The sequence below is a fragment of the Coloeus monedula genome, assembly GCF_965178545.1.
Source record: "Coloeus monedula genome assembly, chromosome: 5".
NCBI lineage: Eukaryota > Metazoa > Chordata > Aves > Passeriformes > Corvidae > Coloeus > Coloeus monedula.
In genome coordinates, this window is record NC_138785.1 from 64,539,534 (window position 1) to 64,559,681 (window position 20,148).

Here is a 20,148-nt window from a genome sequence, read left to right on the forward strand (position 1 = left end):
GATCCTGCACACCTGCAGAGACAAGAAACCAGGAAAGGAAAGCTGGAGGAAGTCTAGGGAGAATGTCTGAAGGCAGTCTGGAGGTAGGATTATTTATAACCTAGAAACAGTTTTCAACAGTTTCTGGAGTTCATCTTGGTGAAGAAAGAAAAGCACTGCAAACATAGCAATTATATTAATGAAGAGACTAACACAGAGTAACTCATCTTCTTGTCTTGGTATTACCCTGCATACACAAGGCAATGCCTTTTCCTGAGCAGTTACAAGCTTTAGGAGTAATTTTTAAGTAGTGAATAAGTAAGTATTCGTCTCCTTATGGTATTTAGTAGTAAGCCAGTAACCTGGATGTGCTATGGGACTTGAGAGGGACGACATCCACACCATTTTTAGGGAGGGTATCTCAGGGTGGCTTCTCTTACAGCTGGATAATTCCACTCTTCAAGACAGTTTGCAGTTAGCTCACACCAAAGTACTTCATATATAGATCTGGGGGCTCCTCTACTGGTTTAGAAACAGACTACGTTTTTCCCTAGCATGCTGTCTGTAACAGCACCTGAAGCACTAGAATTCATGCAGTGTGTAATGGCTATGGTTTTAAACTAAATGAGGTGCAATTTAGACAGGATATATGGAAGAAATTTTTTTAAGTGAGGCTGGTGAGGTACTGGAACAGGTTGTCCAGAGAGGTGGCCCATCTCTGGAAACATTTAAAGTCAGGTTGGACAGAGCCCTGAGCAATCTGATTTAGTTGAAGACGCTGCTCATTCCAGGGAGGTTTGGACTAGATGACCTTTAAATGTCCCTTCCATTATTCTGTGATTTTATAAAAATTATTCTATGATTTTATAAAAATAAATATCAGCAAATCAATGAATCAATGCACTTTAAGCATGTTGCTATTCCACTACTGCATGTCATCAGTATTCCATTTGCAGTGTACAAATATAAAATGCATCTATTTTCTGTGCTGGCAAATGAGCCTACTGAAAGTAGATTAAGTTCTTGGCTGTGTGCTGGGCCTAAAAACCAGCTGTGTCCTGAGCTGCCTGGGGGATGCTACGCTCGCTGTGCTGCTGCACATTACAGCAGGCTGCAGCAGCAGCATGCACTGCAGCTCCTGTCATCCCAGCAGTGCTGCTCTGCTGTCAACGTGCCAGACAGTCAAGTAATTTGCTTACACGCAACTGCACATACAAGTATATATTTTTCCCTCCCATTTGTTGCCTGATGTAAGTTAAATACATTTTTTTCTTCCTCAGCACTGTGGTTTAATGTCCAGTTCTGGTATTTTCCTCCATCCATGAGATGGATGCTGCTGGCTGGCCAAGATCCCAAGAATGACACGTAGTACACTGCTGATATAACTCTCTTTTGACAGCTAAATTGTACATCTTCATACACCACTGATGTATGAAGTCTGGGATCACATTCTCCAAAAGCCCATGATTATATGTGGAACATTTCTCCTGGCCACTATGCCTGTGAGAAGGAATCACAACCACCTGGCAAACTTCCACCACTACAGCTTTGACTTAAGTTCAAACTGAGCTGCAATCAATCTGAAGCAGTCTAAACCCACTTTCAGCAGATGCCTGTGACTGTGATACTCCTTCTTGCATGGTCTGGTGTGGTAAGTCCAGATAAGCTTTCCACAAAGCTTTTGGGGAAGTCTTTCCCAGCTCCAAGTTTGCTGGCCATACAATATTGGGATGGGAATATCATCTCTTAGTTAATTCACACCTGAAACTTCGGTCTATAGGTGAGCAGCAGTAAGACAGAAGGAACCTTGCAATGGGCTATATAAACCATGTAATCTAATCACTCTTCCTAGGCATGAGTGATCCTATCTGCTGTCTTTCCAAACACATCTGTGAACTCAAGAATACTCAAGTCTGTCAGTCATTGGCAGTGTATCAGCAGTATTATCTGAAATACCAGCTACAATCTCAAGGACTTGAATGGCACTTCATTTTCTTACTACCCAGGGCAAACAAAAGCAGCATGCAGCCCCAGAAAAGTCTTGGACACACGAGCTGGCCTCTTCTCCAGCTTCCAGCCAAGAAATGCAGGAAGGCAGACAGGTCTGACAAAAGAAAACCAGAACCTTTCAGGAGTAGAAAAGATACAGAAAACTTAGGGGATATATCATATCCTGCAACACTTCACCTTGCATATAGCACTGATAAAGCTATAAAGGATACAGAGTACAATGCACTACACAAGCTCCGAGGCTACACTGGCCATGACGCCCATAATTTAATTTGTGGAGGAAACACTTCAGTGCAGGAAAAGCCTTTGAGATTCAGAATTCTCTTATGAGATCAACAAAACATTAGAGCATGCCAATTAAAATGAAGGAGAGTTTGGGAAGTTTCCTGTGCACTATGTATCTTGACTCCTACAATAAATGGGAACTACACATCAAGTAATTTTTCCTTAGGAAGTACATTTCCATTTTCCTTCTGGAAAGCATAGTCTCCCAATAGCTTAGAGACAGTGTTGCTGCCCCATAAAAGCTCTTCCATTGTCACTGTAGAGGTGAGCAAGATCCTCACAGCATTAGGTATGCAGTTGTTTCAAAGAACCAAAATAATCCCCAGGAAAACTGGAAAAGTTGTCTCATTTATACTGATTTCTTGTTTTAAGGACTCAATCTGTCCTTAAATTTACAAGTACGCTAAAGAAATTCAAGAAACAGTAATGTGCTTAAACCCATTTTCAACCTAATAGCATCTTAAGTGTTTATGGTAAAATACTGCTGTCATTTGCCAGACTAATTAAAACAAGTTTTTAAAAACAATAAAATACAATAAAATAAAATCCACAACCCAAAAAAACCCAACACACAAAGAAACAACACCAAATATTTTCCAATTTTTTTTTAACAGTGCTTTGGGTGCCAGCTCCAGGTTTGCAAATTAAGTTCCTGCTCTATTCACAGATACGGCAGATGGTCTCGTGTTAATGAGTTTCAGAAAGTGGGAGGTGGAATAACACCACTGTGGCAGTGATGAATTTTATGCAACAACTCTCTGGGTCTCCATGCAGGCATCACATCACCTTAGTGCACTGAAATGCCCTGTAGCTACTCCAGAGTGCTGCTGTATCCCTGCTGTGTCCTCAAGGGAAAAAGCATCACATAGACTGGAAGGCCCCTGCATAAAGGCATCCTTGCACTTTTTTTTCAGGGTGAAAAACCCTACCCCAAGAAGAGAACTTGAGTAATTAAAAAGACTTACAGGCTTTTTAAAATAATAATAATTCTGTGACATTATCTAATGTGGGCTGAAACTACGTATGCTCAAAATTTCTTTATATGAATAGTATCCTTACTGCCTGCAAAGCTTATACAGATTTGAAAATCCTATCATCTAATGAGCACTTAGCTTTCTACTATAACTTCTCATCCTATGGACTAGAAGGATGCAAATAAGGAGAAAAGCTGGAAAATAACAGAGGTTTGGCTTCCTGTGGTGAATAGTTGGCTACCTTTTAATGAACCTAATTAAGATATTCCTTTACCACTACTTGTAACCATGATTCCTCTCTGTCCATTTCACCATGCTTTATTAATATTATGTATTCATTAAATTCTTGAAAAATACTCTTAAAAAAAGATTCATCAGACTCTAGTTGAAATATATGCCATGAAATAAAAGGTTTTGCTAGAGTGCTGATGTGATGGGTATACGGCCAGGACATGAGGGGCTGCAGAAAGTTCTTAATGAATGCAAAGACAGGTTACAACAAGAACATGATTAAGACAAAGGGAAAATTATCCATTACTTTGTGATAGTGCAAGATCACTAACTGACCAAAATTTAATTATTGAGTTGTTTTTAGAAATTTAGTGATTAAAAATTTTAAAGTTCAGGTTTTAAAACTACAACATATAACCATTTGCTGCTACATTAAATTACTTTTGCACTGGCAAAAGTGATTGTTATTATCATCGTCATAAGAAATAAAAATAGTAAGTTGACATTGCTAAGGCAGCCCTAAACCTACCACACTCTGCAAGCCTGACTTGGTGAGCATTACATTGGAAGCAGTTTTTCCTGTTATACTGAGCTAATATGATCTGGGATTGCAAACTCCTGGAGGACTCAGGAAGTGCTGGACACGTTGCTGAGGGTGCCTGATGAAGAAGAGCCCCTACACTAATCTCCAGTGCCCATGACACCACAAATACCAGGAACTGCTACTGCCTGGCAAAAATCTGGGACTCGGAACTCTTACAAATGGGCTTCCCGCAAATGACTCCCATTTTGAAATGTGAAACCCTGTGGCTATGTTCAGATGCGAGTCCCTCAAATTACTCAGTGCAGCTTTGAATATATTTATATCCTAGCAGATGCATTTGATCTAACAAACAAATAACTCCTACTGCCAAGTTATTCCATGTTTTTAAAATTTTCACTGAATATTCTGTCTCAGCCCTTCCCATTAATAGGACTTCCCAATAAATGATGTAACTCTGGGTTCTGTTGCATTTTCTACTGAGAAAATGGTATAGAAGTGATCTATCCAGACCTGGGCTTTTTCACAATTCCCAGGACACTGCAGTGCCATAGAAACACTAATCCCCAGAACCACATACCCTATTCTAAACTGAAGATGTGATAAATTCTAACAGATTAATTAAAAAAACCAATGAAAATTAATGGGGGAAAAAGTACACTTGCAACTGCTAGCTGTGTTAGCGTGGAAGACTGCATGTGCTGCACCCATAGCAAGAAGCAATCAGGAGAATTTCGATTGGGGGTAAAACAAGATACACACGAGATACAATGAAGCAGGTATAGCACAAAGGTCATGTTTTTATCTCTATGCTTCAGACTGGAAGTTTACTTCCTTTCATCAAGACAAACCAGGAAAGGACACAGATGTGAGTTACAGTTCTTCTCATATATGTACAAAGAACACTCTTTAGCAGGATGGTATGGATTCCCCCATTTAAATTGGCCACTGCCACTTTGGAAATGCCAGGATACTATCACAGCACAGAAAATGAAATACTTGACAATCACTCCTAAAACAAGGTAGTTTCTAGCCTTATTAAAGATCTGAGAGGCTACCCAAGATAATATAATCACAGCACCTACATCTCTCCTATCTACAGTTCTAGGTTAATGTGTCTCTTTACTGGGTCTACTGGATCACACTGCTGTAAAGAAGCTCCAAGTTAGTATTTGTCTAATACCATTCACTCCATTAAATGCCATCCTGACATGACAAACACCCTCTGTATAGTTTAGAGTCACCACATTTTTTTTTAATTTGACAGTCTGAGTCATTAATATTTTATCACTTTAGTAATTTTCCTTGGTGCTTTTATTACAGTGGTAACAAATAAAAAAAGAATTAGCAAACATGGGAACCAAAGCCCTTGAAGTCTAATGAAACTTTGCCTCACTATATCAAAGGCAACTGCTTCATTGTAACAGTACTTTTATAAAACCTGATTAAAATAGGATATACTTTAAACTAAAAATTAAATAAAAATTTGAAGTGAGACTAGATAGCATGTTCCCTTCAGCATTTTATTAGCAGATTAGAGGTGCATCTAAACAAGAAATAACATATACAAATAGACATGAGTTTAAACCTTATATATAATGCCTATTCACCTCCCTAGGTCCTATTAAACTTTGATACTGAGCAAAACTAGCAGATGCTCCCAGTACTGCTGTTAAATTTTTTAATCTGGATGTATCTCTTAGTCTTGAATAATAAAAGAGTTGCTTACCTTTTAAAAACTTTCAATTGTTTAGAATCATTACCTGGGGATTGTAAGAAAACTGCATGGGAATTAGTAACTTTATACTAACCTTCCTTGGTTATGTAATTTAATTTCAATACAAAAGGCATCTATACAGTTGCTGTTACCGTTCTGAAACTCGCAGTCCCCCATAAGGTTTTCCAGTGTCCAAGGCTGGATGGGGCTTTGAGCAACCTGGTCTAGTTGAAGGTGTCCTTCCTCATGGCAGAGGGATTGGAATGAGATGATCTTTAAGGTTCTTTCCAACCCAGCCATTCCATGAATAATCAGACAGCAGTATGGCAATACACAAAACTACCTTTCTACCCTTAAAAAAAAAAAGGAAACAATTCAATGTATTTGACCCCCTGAAACCTCATAATTTGTCCAACACTTTCAAAGAAACAGCTTCACATTTCACACATATTCAAAAAGGTATGTCTTCTTCCAGTGCAATATCATTTGTCACTGATGAGATCATTCAAACAGACCCCAAATACCTCTAGACACCATGCAAGGCACAGTCATTTGTCATTCTTATTCATGGGCTCTTTCTCAGTTTGCATTCTCCATCACTATACAGCTGTAACTTCTATGAGAGGGATCAAAATTTCCTGCAGCTTTGTAAATATTAAATATTTTATGATGCAGGCTACAAGATGATTGAATACAGAGGCAGTCAATCAAGCAGGCAGGCATCTTAGCAGGGCAATGCAGCCAGCACGCACATGGGATTATCTGTCCTGGACAGTCCTGCAGCTGCACTGGGTGCTGGACACACAGCCTCTTTCCACATGCTGTCTTTGGTGGATGAGGTGAGACAGGACATACTGCATTGCTGAGTAGCATCAAAATAAATGCAGCAAAGGGAGGAATCAACTCTGAGATAAATACCTTCCCAGAATCATCACCCTGCCCGTGCACAGCACAAAACTCTCCTCCAAGGCTGAAAGCAGGTTAACTGATCAGAACTGAACACAATTTTTTTTGCTAAATCCTAACACATGGACTGTATTCTTTCATTCATTAATTTAAAAACTAAGTCACATTTGCCTAACCTGATTTTTTTCCTTTTATGCTAGCTCATGAAATGTACATTCAATGCACTGTTCTGTTCCAAAGCTCTTCTCACGTGACAATGTGGCAAATCCATATTACAAAGCAACTTATGCTTCTTAAGTAACAAATAAAACCCAGAAATGAAACAAAAACAGATACCAGAAGAATGCCAGAAAATTGATGGAAACCCCTGAAAAGCGATAAAAGAAATTACAGCATTTAAATAATGAGGGAAAACCCTCAAACCAACCGTGTGTGCAAACTTAGCACTTAGAAAAATGATTAGTAAGGAGGAGTCTAAGTCCTCCAAGAGCCCTGACACCAAGCAGCCGTTTAACCACACATCTCTGACACTTTCTCCTGTGCCAGCTGAGAGACTGACAGGTGGCTGACAGATGCTACCTTGCTACCTTGTTAACATTGTGATTTTCTCTCTCATTTTATCCAAGATCTGCCTGAAGGGAAAAAACTCCTTCTTATCTCTTACAGACAGGTAGGGGCAATGCAGCTTCTACAGTACATTCATCATTTTCCTCTGCATGGGGGTGGGGAAAAAAACCCTCTGCACTGCCTAAATTTGGGACCAGTGGATCAATTCAGCAACCACATGCTGCATTTGCTGGTGACCTGGCATCATCTAAATGGAGACGGCCTATGAAATAAAAAATTTGATGCACAATTCTGTCCTGTTCCCTCTGAAGGATTTGTCTTTTCTCATAGCCAATCTGTAAAACAGAAAGGGGGCTTTGATTCCATGAAGATAATAATATGGAGTAAATACCAGAATGTTCCTGAAGCTTCATGCAGACAAGACTCCTGAATAACAAATCAGCTGCTCTTTTCCTGAGTTAGGTCTGAAAAACTGATTTGATCATGAAATTTCCCATTAGAACACGTGGTTTAAAGAGCTTAAAAGATGCATGTATGGGACGTGTTCTGCTTTAAATACCAACCTCTTCTGAATAGGTGACCAAAATATTTTTACTGTTAAGGAAAGTGCACTATGCTTATTTTGCATGCTGTGCAATTTTGCAAAGAACACAATTATTGAGCTGAACATTTAGTCCTGCCTGTCTAACTCATTAAAGATTGCCTCAGTTACTTAATAGTACACACTTAATCCCATGGGATTTTTAAAAATATCGCAATAGCTAACAGATAGTGACAGCCTTCTTCCTAGTATTTCCTCTAAATAGGAATGGAAATAGTTACAGTGACACATCTGGAACCAAAGATATGCTCATGTTTCTAGACTGAGCTACAAGGATTAATAAATGTCATTTGAAGTACTGGTTAATAATGGAGTAAGCAGATTGTTCAGTAAACATGAGCTAACATTTATGTACTTGGACACTAAAAACAAATTAGATCTTTGCAACTTCCAGATTAAGTTTCAAATAAGCAAATACTTACAGAAGGGGTGTTGTATCAGTTAATTCCCTTTTCCTGTGACCATCCTTCTGCTATTCATGTGACAATATTAGATCATCAGGCACCAACCTGGAGTAAACCAAGTCCCTCCCCCCAAACAATGGAAAAGCACAGAGGGCCACACTGGAATTCAAAGATCACAGTCCAACACCAGAGAACCTGAACAGATGTGGCCATGACCCACCCTATGGCATTCATTAGAGAGTGGGAAAAGAGATAACCTCTGAGTTTCTTTGAAAATGTTAATTCTCTCCTAGCCCGGCATTGTTCTCCCAAACTGACATCCCAACTCTGTAGTAAACTCCAACATGGATATAAACAGGTTTACATCCCTTGAAAACATACTCCAGTTTTGGGACTTAGGATGTTTAAAATTTTACAGCAAGCAGTCAGAAAGTTCACAGTAAATCCTTTCAGGCATGTATTGGATTGTAAAATATGCTTGTGAGGTTACCAGGGTCATTAAGTCACACACACCATTGCTAATGCCCTACTCATAGAAGCAGCAGTCACAAACACTTACCTTTGCAAACAAAGCATTTAATATGGAAATATTTGCTCTGAACTCTCAAAACTTCTCCTTTGCATGGTTTTCCACAGGTATTGCAGAGAATTGCAGTACTTGATGGCTTCTCCAGCTGGCTATGTACAGCCTGTGGTTGTGAAACTGCAAGGGAAAACAAAAGGTAGAGCATTTTAAAGGCCATCAGATGCATCTTCTGTAAGACCTACAAGTAATGACAATTAACACCTGGGACAAATCAGGTCAAGCAGATAAAAGTTTTAACTTCTGGGATTGGGCAGCACAGGAGAAAAGATCTGCCAAAAGGAGCTGAGCCAAGCCAACCCTGACATTTCATAACTTTGAAAGCTTTTGACTGAACACACTTAAAACATAAATCAGAACTCCTTACAGAAGAAAGAATCCATATGATCAAGTCTTGAGAGCCTCCACCTGAATTTCAAGAAATGCTTTGTCATATTTTCTCTTCAAGAAATCAAAGACTACAGATAAAAGCTAAAGACTATAGATAAAATCTATTGGTTTTATTCAAAATATCTTTAATGGCACTTCGTAACCTTTATTACACCATGAGCTACTGATCTTTAAAGTTCATGGTAAATGCCTTTTTTACTGATTTTAAAGCAGAAATATAGTTCTGTAGACGTTTTGAGTACTTCTGAAACATTGACATCCCTATAAATACCACATATATCTGACCATAAAACAAAGTTTTCTGTTATTTTGTAAGGAAACCAGGTTTTCAAGAGGTTAGGTTAATCTAGGTTAGTGAAAATTAAGTGAGTTAAAAATTTGCTGCCATCTTGTGATGTAAATTAGAATTGCATTTATTGTGCTGTTGGAAACACAAGAGAAGTTGGTATCTCAATGTATTGTGTGGAACAGGTGAGAGATGACCTTGTTCTTGCAATCCTGCTGCAGCACTTGCATCAATTTTTTATCACAGTGTACTTAGGAGGCAATAGAGGAAACATCAAGACGATTAATTATAAAAGAGCTGAACAGATTTGACTTTTTCCTTGTGTGAAGAACTAATAAAAGGAAAGCATATAAAGCATTTTAAGTAAATGACATTTTTCTTCTGTAATGTGGCATGCTTACTCCAAGGCCGGATTGCTTATTTCAAAGTGATTGAGTTTGTTTAAATTCTAGCTACAAAATAAACTTACCAACCAACCAACCAGTCAAGATGGAGCAACCTCCCATAAGCCAATAGGTTTAAGAGAAAAAGGCCTTTCCACATCCACTGAGTTGAAGGAGTCAGTATTTCAGTGGCACGCTAAGCTTCCCCTCCCACACAGTCTTCCAGGGGACTTGCTGCAAGTTTTACCCAAAACAGCACTTTCTACTCCTGTAACTAAAGTGGTTTGGGGTTTTCTTTACCCAGAAGATACATGGGACTGAGCTCCTCATGGCATTATTCACCATCCATTAGCACTTTGCCTTGTCTGCTAAAATTACATGTTCTGTGATGGTCAAAAAAGTCCTGCTCAAGGCAATGTGAACTTTGGAGCAGTTACTGAAGGCCTGGTTATAATTAAGGACATCTCCAATAAAAACAACATGAGCACAACAGGCAACTGGAAGTTTATAGAAAGGCAGATGCCCAAACTTACACAGAGAAAACAGTACACATTGTTCAGGCTACTATGAGGGTCTGATTTATTCCTCAAATAAAAACAGAGGAAACTCTGAACTTTGCAATACTTTACTTTTGACACAAGAATCTCTCTGTACTGTAACCTGCCCAAAACAAACTACCCACCCTGCTAAAGAATCAACCCTGTAAGAAACCAAAACAAAGTATTTTCCTGAGTTAGTTACTAGAATAGCTGCTAAAAGTTTGCAACTATAAATAAAGGTTTGCTCTCTTCAGACTTGCTAACAAGCATCAAATTTGTAGCACCTAATTCAGGAAAGACTTGACTTAAAGGGAGCTGACCACAGCCAGAACATTTTGGCCTAAACAGTTGCATTTGAAATATAAAATTCTGATTGGAACAATTAAACAATTGACTTTTCTTCACACTCAACTATTCCCACGTTTCAGCCTTTCAGAACAGCATCTCTCCAGAGGCATCCGTGCCTGGCCAGTGTAGAGAGCTGCCAGCTCATGCTGTGGTGTGTCCCACAGGCCAGAGGAACCTGGCTCAGGAATTCCAGCCGCAGCGCAGAGCACGCCCAGGAGGAGCCCAGGAGCACTGCCAGTGAGCCCGAGGGCAGCCCACCCCACCAAACACACCTCCTTCCCTAAAGTGACAATAGCCTCACATTTCTAGAGAAAACATTGCTTTTCTATTTGCTTTCTTGCCCCTGGGAGTCCAATGCTGCCCTTTCTGCAAAGCAGCAGAACACTGAAAATTGTTGCAAAGCTGAGTTTTTTTGTTTTCTGGAAATTGTTGCAAACTGAAAATGTGGCAGAAAACAGAAAGATTTGTTTTCCACAATGTATTTGGTGCTCAGTGTGCAGATATATGGAGCAGGACAACTTCACACATTTCCTTCTCCTTGGGTCTCTAAAGCAAGGTTCAGAATCAAAAAAACCCCAGCAATTCAGCTATAAAATAAATTAAAAAGGGAAATATTTAGTATTCTTGTTAAATTCTTCTTTGGAATTTCTTTTGGAATTTTTCCATTAATCCTGAAGTAACAAAAAGCATATTTAAAATATACACCACAGACAAAGGAATAAATATTTTTCTTTTCTCTCCGTTCAGAACTTAGCTACTCAGTACTTCACACAAAACCCCAGTGGGAATACACTGCCTCTGAGATCAGTACAAAGCAGTCCTTCTGAAGACAGTTTAAAACACTTGCTCTTCCATCTAGCCCAACAAAATCATATAATTCATCACATATTAATTTATATTTTAAAACATTGACACTTAATATGATTTACGTGGAAATATCAGCTCCTGAAAATTCTGAGAAACTAATTCTATTAGGGAACTTCACATTTTAACTTACGTTTCAAACCATATTTAAGGAGACATGTTTACATGGCAGTTTTCAGCATTCTACCTTTATGCCTTTATGTATCAAAATCAGTCTTCAAAGCAGCAGATGAAACAATCGACACATTTAATGAGTGATACTGATGGAATGTAATGATCTGAGACTACTCATCAGATTTTAACTAACTAAAGAGTTCATTAAAAATTAAATGCTTGCATTATAACCTGAGATGCAGAAATTTCCTTCTTAACTTTAAATTACTTTTTCTAAACCAAAAAACAACTGAATACCTGATTCTCTAAGTTTCCCTTTCTCCCAGACTACATTCTGCCCCAGCAGAGGTATCCTCATGAATCCTTAAACCCTAAAAGGATCTGACTGCACTCACTTTCTGACAAGGACAAAAACTGGCAAGGAATGAACGAGCAGTTTCCACAGCACTTCTTTGTGCAAGACTTGTCTGCTGGGGACATCACTGCCAATATTCTTGCCAACAGTCCAGTGCTCACACATCTCTGATGTCAAGACCCAGTCTGTCTCCACCAGGCTACGCAGCAGATAATTCTGCAGTTCTGGACCAAGTAGGGCACATTAACCAGCAACAGTTTGCTAAAAATTGTCAGATAAGATCAACTCCTCAGACTTAGTCCTACACTGCTGAGTCCAGACATGCACTTGCTGCACGTACCACCGGGAAGGGGGGACGGCGGCACTGCTTATTATTGAAGCTGCATTACACATCTTATAACCACTGTCAAGTGATGTTTTCAGTGTGCTTATAACTTCTGCAGATTCACAGAATATCCTGAGTTGGAAGGGACTGACAGGGACCATCAAGTCCAGCTCTTGGCCCTGCACAGGACCATCCCCAAGAATCACAATATTTGCCTAAGAGCTTTGCCAAACTTTAACCACTTACATGAACATTACTCGCATTTGCTGTTCTCAAACTCACTTCCTCAGGGAAAATTTCAGACAAAATTTAAGCTTTTTATAAAGGTGAAAAAAGGATAGTATACAATATATTGGTTTTCAATGTTAAAAAGAAAGTAGAGCACAATGCTTTTGGAAGTATTTGGAGTAAAGGCTGCAGCCTGACACTGGTGAACACTGTGACAGGTACACTGGATCCATGAAAATCCACCATGAAAATCGTGGTAAAAAACCCATCCCTTTGACTAAGCCCAGCTCCTTCGGCATTGCTAGACTGAGCAGGATTTAACATCCCTGGGGACTGGGATAAGGAGCCAGAGGTAAGGAAAAGATTTGGCTGAGACAGCAACGCTTTGGAAGCAGAACAAGACAACTTGATGGAGGTGACAGAAGGGAGAGGATTCGCAAGTGCCTGATCATGCTCTGCTCAGGAGCCTGGGACAGAAAATGTCACCTTCTCTCTGCTGTGAGCAAACTGCTGAGGGAAATCAAACTCTTGGCAAAAGATCCAGTCTAGGACTGGTCTATGCAGAGGATGACAAACCCCTTTGCTGTCAGGCTCTCCAACAGCTAAATAAGAAATCTTCATGGTAGATTACAGACCTGATGAAGAAAAATGTCCAGAAACTGCAGAATTCAACACAGCCCTAATGCTTTTTCCAGTTTGGTGTGTTTTAACTCTTCAGAGGAACCCTACAGAAGCCATTTCTGAGCTTGGAAATCAAGTACCGAAAATTAAGAAGTTTCATGCTTAAGAATGTACATTTAATCTGGAATCAAACCTCAGCTGTAAAGTTTAATAATAAAGACTTCCACCTTCTTTGTTTACTACACAGACATAACTAAGGCTTCATAACTCATTTGTGCCACATTATTCAACCCTGTTCTAAAAAACCAGTTTAATAGATTTACTGCTCTTGCTGATTAAAGAAGCCCAAAATGATAAAGGGCCAAATGACACAATTTGATATTCTAATCTCAGAATCCTTGAATGATTTGGGTTGGAAGAGACTTTAAAGGTCACCTAGTTCCAATCCTCCTGCATAGGCAGGGACACCTTCCTCTACACTATGTTTCTCAAAGCCCCATCCAACCTGTCCTTATGTGAGATAGACATTTTAAAGAGTACTGTGATCTAAAGAAAGGTGTAATTTGAGTGGAGAGACAACACTTATGTGAAAAGAAATTTTATTCCTAATACTTGCAATCCCCCCAATTACCTCTCAATGCAGGGAAAATGGTAATTCCTCACCAAGGCTCCTGGATGGATAGTGCAAAACCAGAGCCTAAAGGCAACAATGAAAGGAAGACCAAAGGGCCTGGGGGTGCCACCTCCCCTGTCCTTTTTGTGGGTTGTTCTGGGTTTTTTTTATTGTCTTCTGGAGGTCGGGTTAAAAAAGTGCAGGTCTTTCATTTCAGGCTCATACAAATACAGTATCATTTGCCTGCAACAGCAACTCTCCATCAGCAGAAAAGCTACATCAATTTTCTTTAGCAACTATCAGCACTACAGGTTCCTCTATAAATCAACAACCTTTTGCTTCATGAGATGAAAACATTTTTTTGAGGTGAAAAAATACTAGACATCAATATTTAAAATTATAATTATCAGCTCTCTAGTTCATAATAATGTTAAGCTTTTTCAACAAAGGCAAAGGCCACATTCCAACTCTGAACCAAAAATTCAGAGTCCTGATAAGGGATATTATTCTGCATGATGGAATTACCAGCAAATTATCTTTGTGCTGACACTGAAACGTTTCATCTCTATATCTAGAGGTGGTTACTGAAAATCAAAATAAACTAATATGAGACCCAAATGCCATTTACTCATTAAGTATTTGAGAAACAGGACAGAATTATTGATTACTGACATGCTGTATCAAGTGATTTGGGGAGGGTGAGGTTCACAGCAGCCCAGAGGGGAATTAAATTTGCAATCTTCCTGGAGCAGGATTAAAGGAGAAGCAGACAAGTAAAGCAGCACCAGGCTGGAATTAGAGACTGGAGTTTAAGTTGTTGTTTTAACAAACCCTTCTCAGTGTCAACTGAGTCAAAACACTCAGGGACGAATTTAAAAACATCCAGATGAAAACAAAGGAAAGAAGCATTTAAGTGCCTGTAAATATCCCAGTGAAGCATTATTCATGCTGTATGGCTGGCCCCTGTTCTCTCCCTGCCTTGTGTCTAAAATCCAGTGGTGAGGAGTTGTGCTGGTGTGAGGGTAAGGATAACACAGAAATACATAATATGGTAATACATGCAGTGATCAGAGAACTACATGGGTGTCACCTGTAAATTTAATTTAGATAAGGGGGTTGTTTTTTTTTTTTTTCCTAAGAACCAGTGATTCATTATGGAGCCTTGTGGGGGCCTGAGACCCCATTGGTCCTTTCCACAGAAAGGATGAGGAAAAGAGTAATTGTGTAATGGGAACTCCAGAAGCTCTTCCCATCCATCCAGCCAATGCCACTCGGCAGTGGGGAAGAGCAATTCCCTGCCCTCAGCCCTGCCTAAGGAGCTGTTAGATATTCTGGAACAGCATATTAAATGACTTGTGGTAACCTGGTTTACCCTATTCCTCAATCAGCACCTTGTGTTAAATGACTTTACAATGTGTTTCCCTGCTTTATGGTGCCTTCTCCTGGTAACACAATGCCCTGTTCTTCTGTATGTCTCACAAGAAACCAGGAGATCACGAGGATAAAGGGAAAGAATTTTTGCTGTCAGTGTCCATGTTATGTGGTCCCTTGAGCCCTCCAGCTGGCTGGCCACACAGAGGGATGAGGTGTCCCCAGCCCACGAATTCAGTCCCTCTCCCAACAGTGCTCTTCTGCACTGAGAGGGTCCGGGCACCCCCCTAGAAGTGCTCACTGCTCTTTCCAAGACCTCTGTGGTGGCTCCTACAGCAAAGCACTGTTACCTCTCTCCTTAGTTCCTGTATTATAAGAGAAAATATTTGCCAAATTCAATGATCTCTATGTCAATAGGTTTCAACTCAATTCTTTCACATTGTCCAAAAGTACAAAAAAAAAGGCTTCAAGAATTGTGCTCCTTTTTGAAATGCATACCTGCCTCTAACACAAATAAACAACCACTCCTACAGTGCCTTTCCAAGGCATGCCTTTTCCAGCACTTCCTACACATCTTTATCAAAACAGAAACCCACAGCTGATACAGGGCAGCAGGCACACAGCACAACTGAGGCAAGTGCTTGCTTTTACCTCCAGTTACAGAGTTTATGGGACCAGAAGCAAAAGAGAGGTGTTATCCAGCATGATGTGAATAAACCATTCACAAAAGATACAACACAGCTCAAGTATTCACACAAGAGCTTCAAATCTCACCATATGCTCAGTGCTAAATTCACATCACATAAACAAACTTAGCACAAGCTAACCTCCTGCCCTCGTTATGATAATAAAATATTTACCAAATTCAAACACAGTTAGTAAAAAATCTCTGCTGAATTTGAGTAACTACTACTGCAGCATTGTAAAGGCTACCTTTGCACAGGTTTAGCTAGATTGCAATGAGAAAGGATATAGAAAGAACACTCCAAGACATATGCATAAAGAAATAGGGCCTTTTTTCCCCTTACAGTCTAATATAAACTCTGAAATCAATTTAAATTAATAAAAACAAAGAAAGTTTTCAAATTGAGTTGTCAGCTAACTACCAGAATCATTATAATTTCCAAATCATCATTCATATAATTAAAAGAACACAAAGCATAATTTACAATAAATGTTTAACCATCTTTCCCCACTGCTGTGTTTCCACATAAACACAGAGTTGTTATTCTTGTGACAGCATCGGTGATTTAGCTACCACAGCCCCAGATGAAAAACAAGTCATTTCAGGTCTAGGCTGTCCAAAACGTGGAGCCATCACACTGTACCTGTGTCTTCTGGCATTCCTGCATGAATTCCCTTCCAGAGGGGAAGTGCCACCCGAAGCCCTGCCGTTATGTGGCCACTGCTGTGGGGAGCGGGATCCGCAGCGTGCGCGGCCACAGCCACCACTCCGACCCCAACACGCCCAGGGTCAGATGACTCCTGCAGCACCCACGCACAGGCGGGAGCTGAGCCAACACCTCGCCGTCACCACCGTGTAAAAATAGCATCCTACAGAAGCCGAAATATTGTCACGTCCATGGGAGGGGGCACCACTGGCAGGGTCCCGCAGAGACCAGATGGAGAACGTTGCCAGCAAGGGGTGTCTTTGCATCAGGTGGTACCACAGCCGCTTCAGGGTGGTGCTGGGCACCTGGGGAGAAAGGCTAAAAGAACTAAAACCTTCAAACTCCTTGTCATAAATACAGGCTGAGATAGCAGGGAAACCCCTTTAGACATCCCCCCAACACAGCAGTCCCTTCCCCCTGGTGCAGGAGGGCACAGCACTGATGTCCAAAGGAGATGATGTAAGCAGTGAGATGCTCTCACTGTGAGATACCTGCCAGCCAAAAATCTCCTCCCGATTGCTCATATGGAGTTGAAACATGTATCACTGGAATAGCACTGATGTGTTGAGCTATTTAAAGCACTACATGGGAACAGAATGAGCATTTCTATAAGGACTAACGTCAGAAATCTATATGGTGAGTACACCACTGCCCTGGGCCATGCCAGACATGGTCTGTAACTTTAAATAGCCCTCAGCTGACATGGCCTGACACCCAGAGCACAGATCTGAAGATCATAGGTTCCATACACTGAATCAAAACTATGAACTAATCAATTAAAAAAAAAAAATCTCATATATGCATTATCTTGCAGCAACTGCGTTTTGACACAAAACTCTTATGGGAGCATTTTATTCTGTTCAATATTGTTGTGCTGCCCGTGTGAAGCCAAATCCATCCTCACACTCTTTTGGATCACCATCAGCCAGCCTGGCTGAGCTCTCCAGACATTTGCAGATTTGGCCTACTTAGTTTTTCCCAGCAGCTACTTCAGCTTGGCAGAAACACAAAAGGCACTCTGCTAAATGGCAACACTCTGAAGGCACGTAAATTAATAGGCAGGAAAAGTGAAAGGGCTTTCACTCTAACATAGCCTTTCCCTTTGCTTGCCAGGCTTCCAAGGCTAAATGCTTGGTAACTTGCATTTTAACACTGTATGATCATCATGTAGCCACACAGTGCACTAATTTGTATTTACAATTTGAGGTGTGATCCCTGAGCCTCCCCTGAAGTCTCACCAGTTGCCTACAGCAAAGGAGAAATCACACTCGAGGAGCTCAGAGGATTTTCATGGTGTTTCTGAGAAACTCTATCACCACTCATGGGCTTCACAGGCACAAAGCACGAGGCCATTGCACTTCATTAGCATGATGGGCTGACTCGGGGGAGCGTGACAAAGGGCAGCAGTGACAGCAGCACAGGCGAGAGATCAGAGACCTCCTGCTGCAAATGATGCAGAAAACTGTGTAGCTTTAACCTGATTTCTCAAATCAACACAGGCCAAACACCTGTAACTCCACTGTTTTAACAGGAATAACAGCACACTGCCCTTGCTACGGAAAAGGACAAGACACTTGGCTCCTCTTACAATCTCAAGTGAAGTCCTGGTAGCCACAGCAGTGCCCATCCTCTCTTTCAGGTTTGCTTTTTTCCAGGGTTACATTACCCAGGTCAACACCTTCATCAACATCTTTGCGAACAGCAACCAGACAGCAACAAATTTAGGCCACTCCGAAATGGATTAGTTGGCTGCAAAATCTTTATAACCTGTGCTACCGTGAGTTATAAATGACATTTTAAAAATATTTCAGACCTGTTCCCAATAAACTCATGCTTTTTTCCTGTACTCACTGTCCTCTTTCCCAGTGTAAGCTAAAGTGACCATCAGCAGTAACCGGACTGGTTATAGTTAAGTTTTAAGTAGTTCCTGCAAGGAACAAGGAGTTAGACTTGATCCTTGTCCCTTTCAACTTGAGATATTCCAATAGGATTCTAAGATTCTACGAAGGTGACAGTATATAGTTGAACCCTGTTCCTGTTCTTCCACGTCCACAGCACTTCACTAGGCCCGTCTGGAACTTTTTCCACAGCCTGTCTCCGAAAATGTTTTGGAATAATTATTTTACTAGATGTAGAAGAATGTAGAGCTTTTTCCTCACTACGAAATATGGAAGTATTTCCTAACTAAGAATTTTTTAAAAAATCAAGAGTTATGTAGATGCTAAAAAAAGCTAGCAGAGAAATTTTCCAGCTTTTTACAGCCTCCTGTGAAAGTCTCCGTTCTCATGCAAGCTAGCTGAGAAATGGTTTGTTATTTTGTAAACTATCTCACAGGTACAAGTTGTTGTGGAAGTTGTTTTGATTCATTGAGAATAATATTTTGAGAATGGGAACTATTCTGCTCAGCCAATCACTTTGGCGGTTGGCTGGCCAATGGGCCAATCATGTCATTTCTCTATTGCGAACCACACTATAAAAAGATGGGTTTTTTGCATTAAACGTTGGCCTCAGCCATCTTCCCTGACCTGGATTTATGTCATGATTATTCGCCGTTCTCGGCACAACAGCGACAGAGTTATAACACCACCTGAGATTCAGGGACTTCGCAGTATACAACAGGTATGTACCTGTTTGCTTGCAGCAACTCTTATGCTGCTTGGGATTGGCATCTTGGTTTAAATTTTAGGTTGCCCTGTGTGGAGTCAGGAGCTGGACTCAACAATCCCCATGGGTTCCTTCCAACTCAGGAGCCTTTATGATTTTATAAAACAATGTCCCTGGATTTCAAGGCACTCATCAGGTTTCTACCCAATTGTATATATGTCTGTTTATAGCAAATGGAGACTACAGAGTCCAGTCTCAATACAGATTAAGATACTAACTTTTCATAAATAATATATAATTAATGAATTTTACTTTGAAAAGGCTGGAAAATACAAGAAATCATCATACTTCACAGATATTCTCAGTACATTTTAAGATGCATTTCCTTTTAAGTTGAAAAAACTGGTTGCAGTGCTGCTTCATGTTATTTTTGCTTTTGGATAGTTTTGACCCAGGTTAGTGCTAATTTGGATTTTCTATTGGGGATCAATACGATCACAAAGAGAGGCACTGCTCTCTTCTCTGTGGTGACCAAAGATGGGACCTCGGGGAATGGCCTGAAGTTGTGTCAGAGGAGGTTTAAGTTGGAGAGCAGGAAAAGGTTCTTCACCCAGAGAGTGGTTGGGCACTGGAACAGGCTCCCCAGGGAAGTGGTCACAGCACCAACCCTGACAGAGTTCAAATATGCTCTCGGGCACCTGGTGTGACTTCTGGGGATGGTGCTGTGCAGGGCTACAACTTGGAACTTTGATGATCCTTGTGCATCCTTTCCAACTCAGGATATTCTATTATATGAAAAATACAGTAAAATTAAACATATCTCTAGGTATAATGATTCTGGTAACACTTTATAACTAGGACAAAAATAAAATTAAGTAATAGGTATTTCCTTTTAACTATCACAATTTATTAATTGAA

At 40.3% G+C, this 20,148-nt stretch overlaps 1 protein-coding gene across 2 annotated transcripts in view; it reads right to left on the reverse strand.

The window, feature by feature from the left end:
• The window catches only part of ABLIM2 (actin binding LIM protein family member 2), a 131,285-nt gene that overhangs the window by 85,656 nt on the left and 25,481 nt on the right, over window positions 1-20,148 (reverse strand). The window contains exons 1-2 of one of the 2 annotated variants that reach the window (XM_082281609.1): window positions 16,564-16,698; window positions 8,775-8,918 (exon numbers count right to left, since the gene is read on the reverse strand). In XM_082281609.1, coding sequence (XP_082137735.1) covers window positions 8,775-8,918; window positions 16,564-16,579 — 160 coding nt within the window. In that variant the 5' untranslated portion in view covers window positions 16,580-16,698. Of the gene's footprint in view, window positions 1-8,774; window positions 8,919-16,563; window positions 16,699-20,148 lie in introns of those variants that run through there. The other variant, XM_082281610.1, reaches the window with a different exon arrangement.